The sequence below is a fragment of the Neopelma chrysocephalum genome, unplaced genomic scaffold, assembly GCF_003984885.1.
Source record: "Neopelma chrysocephalum unplaced genomic scaffold, ASM398488v2 Primary Assembly neopelma1_70, whole genome shotgun sequence".
NCBI classification, from domain to species: Eukaryota; Metazoa; Chordata; class Aves; order Passeriformes; family Pipridae; genus Neopelma; species Neopelma chrysocephalum.
This window is the reverse complement of record NW_020897730.1, coordinates 8,751,836-8,758,857: the sequence shown is the minus strand read 5'-3', so window position 1 is coordinate 8,758,857 and position 7,022 is coordinate 8,751,836. Positions and strand designations below refer to the sequence as shown.

General features: G+C 46.6%; 1 protein-coding gene across 1 annotated transcript; it reads right to left on the bottom strand.

Moving 5' to 3' along the window:
* Positions 1 to 572: 572 nt before the first annotated feature.
* On the bottom strand, positions 573 to 6,631 carry ADIPOQ (adiponectin, C1Q and collagen domain containing). Its single transcript, XM_027686248.1, has 3 exons — positions 6,525 to 6,631; positions 2,785 to 3,004; positions 573 to 2,351 (listed from the first exon to the last, which is right to left on the bottom strand). Exons 2-3 carry the CDS (start codon positions 2,993 to 2,995, stop codon positions 1,825 to 1,827), a joined length of 738 nt encoding a protein of 245 aa, XP_027542049.1. The 5' UTR covers positions 2,996 to 3,004; positions 6,525 to 6,631; the 3' UTR covers positions 573 to 1,824.
* Positions 6,632 to 7,022: the final 391 nt, after the last annotated feature.

Here is a 7,022-nt window from a genome sequence, read left to right as displayed (position 1 = left end):
TTTCAGTGGCCTCTTATGCCATTTGATTCAGCAAATGCCACATTTTTAAATTTCCTTTTGTTTATGGATTAGTATTTTTGTTTGGATTTATTTTTTCCCTTTGCCTTGTTCCCTTCCCGTTAATTCCCCCAATAGGAGCAGGGTTTTTCCCAGCTCTCTGAATTCAGCATGACCACACTGAGCAACAGTTTCACCCTTGCTAAATCTAATGTGCTTGAAGCTTCTGGGGCCAGCTGAGGCCCTTGCTCTGGATGGCCACTCAGGGTGGATTCAGGCACATTGGGTTTGGGGAAACAGTCTGGAAACCAGAGCTCGTCTTATCCAAAAAGGAGACAATAAAGTGTAAGGTGGTGAGATGCTGAAGCCTTGGTGAAATTTAGAGTGTGGAGCATTTCTTGGGAAAGAAAAATGGAGGTGTCCCTGTGTGTGCCAGCCCAGGGTGCCCTCACCTTGCTGGAAAAAAAAATATTTTCCTGGGCTGCCTGGTGAGGCCAGGAGTGTATCCTTTCTTCAAGTCCTTCCCAATGACACACATAAAAATGTGGGAACATTGTAATTTAGAAGATTTTTTATTTTTTATTTGCAGTGTGGTAATTCACTGGAGTGTGGAAAATGCTGCTGTGGGAAATAATTTCAGTTGAAGCTCTTAATGCTGTTTTGTGCTCGTAGTAATGCATTACCTCTGATTGGTGTTAGCTTGTTCTGAAGCTTTGTAGTAGGAGTCTGCTTTGAATGTATCTGAGAAACCATCAAATCCTCTTTTAGCTAAAAGTCAGGCAAGCTCCTAGGAGAGCAGTTTGATGGGATTGCTACTAATTCCAGCGTTAATAGTCCTCTGCTGTTAAGGTAAGCTTGCCCAGAGCTGGGGCAGGTCCTGGGGTTTCATCCCAGGAGCCCACTCCACATGAGAGGCTTCACCACCACCTGAAGCTCTGTGCAGAGCAAACCACTGGTTATGGCACACTTAGGGCATGGAAAAGTAGAAACACAGTTATCAATCTCAACTTCTGAGTGCACTCGGGAGCTATTCAGAGGGGAGGTGGGGCAGGATCTGTGTGGCCAACACGTCTGTGATCGCCTTGGGACCCCAAAGCCATGTGGTCAATGGGCCGCTTCTGTGTGGCCTCACCGTGTTCATAAGGCTTTTCAGATAAATCACAAGATTCCTGCCCTAAACCAGCCTGCTATCTGCATTAGAGATAATGCAGGGGTAAACATAAAAGAAAAATCAAAGGATTAAAATCAATGGAAGTTAATAATCTGAATATATTCAAAGATCTAGGCTAAAGAAGGGAGACAACAAACCATGGGTGGAAGTCAAAGGGCCTAATAATACAGGGATTTACGATGGAAAAAATGGAGCCATCTGTTCCAGATGAAAACAAGAGCACTCTGATTTTGTGAATAGTTTTCTCCCTCTTCTACTCAAATTTTAAAATGCTGGCTAAAATATTCCCCATTGCTTTAGATGGATTTAAGTGGTTAAAAAAAAGGGAAATTTAAAATGTCATATTTAATCAATTTTTCTCTTCTCACTTTAAATTTAAAAAAAAGATTAAGCCATATTGAGAGTTACTTTTTCATTATATGGCAGGAGAGGTGTCTGACTTCAGGCTGAGTTTTCCACAAGGAGAACAAGAGGAGAGGTAGGACTGAGCCCTTGGTCCCATGGAAGTACTCATAGGAGATAGGGTCCACCCTTGGCAATGGTTGCTCCTGCAAAAGACAATTTTATGGCAGATACATTATAGCTATAGTGCCAGTGCCCCAGGACGCTGTCTGGGACTAAGCCGCTTCACCCTTTTCTGTGCAGCACCCCCTACATTAATAGTCATCCATGTCGGGGTACAGGAGGAAGCCCATGAAAGTGGAATCGTTGACATTGTCAGCGTAGACGCCGTTGTTGTTCCCATTCCCATACACCTGAAGCCAGACCTCATCCCCGGAGCTGAGGTGCAGCAAGACAGAGCCACTTGCTTGGTCAACGTTGTTGTTCTGGAACTGGTCATAGGTGAAGATCACGGCCTTGCCCTTCTTGTAGAGGCTGACCTTGACATCTGCCAGGTAGACCGTGAGGTGGTAGGCGAAGTAGTAGGTGCCGGGGACATTGCAGAGGAACTTGCCGGTGCTGGCATCGTAGTGGCCCTGCTCGTTGTAGAAGATCTTGCTGAAGCGGATGGGGATGTTGGGGGCAGGGGGTCGCTCCGTCAGCCCTACGCTGAAGGCAGAGCGGTGGACAAAAGCACCTTCACCCTTCTCCCCCTTCAGTCCCGTGACTCCAGGGGCTCCAGGAGGTCCCATCATCCCTGGGGGTCCTGTCGCGCCTGGCGCACCTATGGGACCTGCTGCACCTGGGGGACAGAGTGGAGACTGGGAGTTGTGTTTGCACTGTTGGCGGCTGCTACACACCATCCCAAAATGCAGAGGGGGCTGTGGCATGAGGATCTGCTCTGCAGCACAGAGCTGAGGAAAGGCTCAATGACCTCAACAGCCCCCAGGAGCGGAGTCAGTGAGTGGAAAGCCTGCTCACTACCCCCCCCTCCTCCCCCCACCCCCCCCAGCTATATGCAGAGCTGCTGAGAGCAGCGTCTGAAAAAACATCACTAATTGGGGAAAGAGCCACCACACCAAATTCCTTGACTTGGGTTATGGAATCTCCATCCCAGGAGATACTCAAAAGTCAGCTGGACAATGGTCAGGCATGGACCCACCAGACATAAAACCTGCTGGGACTGGGGCTGCCCATGGACTCCAGCACCAACGTACTACCTGTTTCTCACCAACCTGCATCTCCTTTTTCTCCCTTTAGTCCGTCTTTTCCATCTTTCCCATCCCGACCAGGGAGCCCGTTGTGGCCAGGGTAGCCAGGTGCTCCTCCCATCCACTTGGCACATGGCATTTTGGGGTCAGGCTCGTCATCCTGGGCAGCCACCTCTGTGCAATGGGGGGCCACCAGCAGCAACGAGCACAGCAGGATGCCTGCTGGGCCCCTCATCGTTGGTTCCTGATGCAGAGAGTCACTTCGTTAACTTTAAAGATTAATGGGGGGAAAAAAGTGAACAAAACCTTCCTCCTGAATAACGCAGAGGCACAGAAGACTAAAGTTTGAGTCAGCACATCTGAAGAAAAGCAGTTCTGTTTGCCCCAAGGGCCCCTCTGCATCCAGCGCGGTGCTGTTGTGAGCTCCATGAGCCAAGCTGGGATGGGCCTCTGGGAGCTCATGCAGTGTGAAGAGGAGCAAACAGCAGTTACTCCTCCAGCACTCACAGGCTCTTTGCACAGGCACAGATGTTTCAGGACCGAGCATGGCAGATGCCAGAGTATCTATGGCTGATCTCTGCTCAATTAGCCACGATACACCCTGACTCCTGCTATAAACTGGGGTAAGGTTGGTCTCGGCGAGCAAGCCGCTGATGGAAGGTCTGGCAGAGCCTGTCTTAAACCCTCTAAAGCCTTGAATCCAGGCAGGTGGTTTGTCACTGCATGTACAGCCTGCTGACCTGGCTCTTCTTAATGTGAACAGAAAGCACAGCCAGGCTTTCCAGCTCCTCTGAGCCACCATTTGAAATTGTGATTCTGGTTTGTTTTCCATCCAAATTACGTATTTTGATTAGTGCAAGACAATGTGTGTAGTATTTAGACACTGTAGTGTTGTATTTCTCTTTAATCTAGTTGCTTTGCTGGTCAGAGCTGCCCAAAACCAGGTCGATGGTGACACCCTACAGCCAGCCTGGCTCCCAGAAATCAGCGGGACCTTGGTGGGCTTTGGGTCAGACTTTTAGGACACAGATATTTTAATATGATCACTGTTGCGTGAAACTGCTCCCCAGTTCCTTTTGGAACAATAAAGGTATCCTGTTAGGAGCACTGTAAGTGGCATAATAGGCAATGAAAAGTGAGGAACACCATGGCCATTAGAGTTCCTTAGCTCTGTAATTTCCAAGAAAAATAATACCTTGGAGCAATTCCTTTGCAGGGTTGATTTTTCCTAGGCAAGCTATTTAAATGTCATATTTTAAATAATGTCTTATTAGCTCTCGTGTAATTGCTTCAAAGAAAGCTTAAGAAATGTGCTGGGTTTAGCTGGGGTAGAGTTAATTTTCTTTGTAGTAGCTAGTATGGGCTGTGTTTTGGATTTATGCTGAGCACAGGGTTGATAACAGGGATGTTTTTGTTATTGCTGAGCAGCACTTGCACAGTGTCAAGGCTTTTTCTGCTCCTCACCCCACCCCACCAGCAAGAAGTCTGGGGGTGCACAAAGAGTTGGCAGGGGACACAGCTGGGACAGCTGACCCCAACTGACCTGAGGGATATTCCATACCATACCATACCATACCTTATGGCATCTTCATATGCTCAGCTGTAAACCAGGGATGAGGTTGGCCTGGGGTTGCTGCTCAGGGACTGTCCAGGCATCAGTTGGTTGGTGGTGAGCAACTGTTTTCATTTGCAATGCTTGTCTTTCTTGGGTTTTATTTCTCACTCTTTGCTATTTTCACTTTCATTACAATTTATTGTTACTATTTTATTTCAATTATTACACTGTTCTTATCTCAACCCATGAGTGTTCTGAGTTTTACCATTGCAATTCTCTCTCCCCCATCCTGCTGTGGACGGGGTGTGAACAGCTGTGTGGAGCTCAGTTGCCAGCTGGGGTTAAAATACAGCAGTAACAAAGAGGTTGCTGTGATTTCAGTTTTTTACAGGATTTTGAGGGGGCTTTGAAGAACACTTCAAAGCTGTGTTTAATTACTTTGGTGGGCAATGCCTAAAATGAGGGTACTCCGAAACCCCTGCCCTCCTGGCCAGGCTCCAGCAATCCAGCAGCCACACAACACCCTGTGATGGGGCCAGTGCCCTGGCTCAGGGGCAGTTTTGGGGCTGAGGGTGCTGTGGGGTCTAGCAACCACAGCCTGAGCCTTGGGCAGTGTTCCTGTGTGCCTGCACTTTGGGAACCAAAATGCCCCTTCACAGCAAAGGATGTACTGATTGTCCATGAACCAGGGTGGACCAGGGAAACAGATGTCTAAAAATCCTGAAAGTGGCTTGGGTTGGCAAGCAAGGGTGTGTATATTGGGCACACTGTGACATAGCCCCTTTGCCATGCCCCAGTGGTTGGCACTAAGCAGAGGGACCCTTGTCCCCCCTTCCCAGGTCCTCGCTGGCTCATGTACCCTTCCAAAATCAGCACAGGCTGTCTGGGGACACCTAACTGCGTTAAAACATGGTAGCGATCCAGAAAAATCTGCCTCAAAATTATGTTTCTTGGACGATGGGGTTAGTTCTGCTTCCTTGTAAGCTGCCTAGAACCCAAATATCATTACAATTTTAGCAGTGTGCCCCACAGCCAGGTCTTCAGCTTTTGCCAAATAAATCCCTCGTATAAAGTCGCAAGCAGTGCAGGTTTGAGGAGCCCAAAGCAGGGCTACAGGGAGCTTTTCTGGCAGCTGCCCAGCCAGCTTGCTCCAGATAGAAAGACAGAACTACTTCTTTTGCTACAGTTTGACTCAAGCACAGGTGGTTTGCTTGTTTGAGAAGCCGAGTAATTCTCTGGCATAAGTATATCTTAAAAAGGGAAAGTCTTAAGCTGTGTCTGTGAGCTCTTAGTTCAGACTCTGGTTTAGGTGTGACATCCCTTTGCTCTGTCTTACCCATTTCTTTTTGGTTTTGCATCTGATGCTCAGCAGTGTAACATGAAATAATCTGCTGTATTTGAATGTCAGTGGTACCTTTTGGACTAGGAATAGATGAACTCAGTACTCTTGGTGGCTTTCAGTTATTCCCTTGGCAGCTGCTATATCAAAAACTCATATACATTATATGAAGCTTATTCATTTATCAGCAGAAACCAGAGTATCATCCATAAGAACAATGCCATTCCTAAGTGCTATATAATGATTCAGATCATGATTCAGAATTTAAATTTCAGATAACACTATATAAATATTGTATATTCAAAAAATCCACACCTTTCTGTGCAAAACAGAACCAAAAATCCATCTGTTTTCCCACTACAGTATTTTCCTCAATGGGTATTAACCAGGGCTTTGACTGTCAAGCTTTTTTCTTTTTGTAATTACTCATAGCATAGATTTTGCTGATGTTCCAGTGGTGATTTGCTCCAGGCGGCTCAGACTTTAAATCTGGGTAGTGCAGGTTTCTGGTGAGGAATTGATACAACTTGGGGAGATTTGAGGCAAACCCAATCTTTACTGGAGTCTTTGAGGAAAGAGGTGAATTCAAAGGTGGCCATGCAGAACTTGCTGTTATAGCCATCTGGTTTTTCACTGTTGTTCCTGACTACTTTTTGATTTAGTAGTTTTGTTCTCTAAATAGTGTTTCCAAAAAGGGGAGTATGAATCTAATGGAGATCAGCTATTCTTGGTTTAAAATATTCCCCGGCTATTCTGAGAATAACCCTAAGAAAGGAAACTTCTTGCGAACAGAAGTCTGTCTGTCTTATTCAGCCCAAAAGAAGAGAAAATCCTGAACCTAGTAAGAGGAAAAAAAATAATCATTCTTACCAGCTGCCTTGAGTCCTAGTTGGCTTGCTGCAGTCTCTTTGGAGAATGAGGTCTGGCTATCGCATCGCTATCCCTAAGGGCACAGGGAGATGTCAGCTCAGACACTGCATTTTCCATTTGCCATTGCGCATGCTGACCTAAAACTTGGGTTTTCCCATTAATTTTTCTTGGACATCACTTAAGTTTTGGACCACTTGTATAATCCACTGGGATAGCTTGTGAAGATAGCCTTAGAGGGAAAAGATAGGTTTGGGAATTGGATAGGAACTGGAAGAGCAGTGGTTTGCTGGAAAGCCCGTGTGACCAGGAACGCCTGCTTGACCAGGGCTGGGCTTGTCCAGCACAGGCTGTTGCTCTCTGCAGATTGGAAATGTTGTTAGCAGCTGATGGAGAAAGTGTGTCTCCAGCCTTGCAGTAATGCACTCACATGGGGTTTTTCAATGTGTTAGTAAGTGTGTTATTGTTTGACAAGCTCTGGCTTCTCTTTTTAACTGCAAG

Bases quoted from the DNA above. Each gene is read 5' to 3' on its own strand.
- ADIPOQ (XM_027686248.1), bottom strand. From the start codon at position 2,995: ATGAGGGGCCCAGCAGGCATCCTGCTGTGCTCGTTGCTGCTGGTGGCC. The intron at 2,352-2,784 runs GTTGGTGAGAAA...TCTGTCCCCCAG, and splicing joins GGGAGAAAAAGGAGATGCAG to GTGCAGCAGGTCCCATAGGT.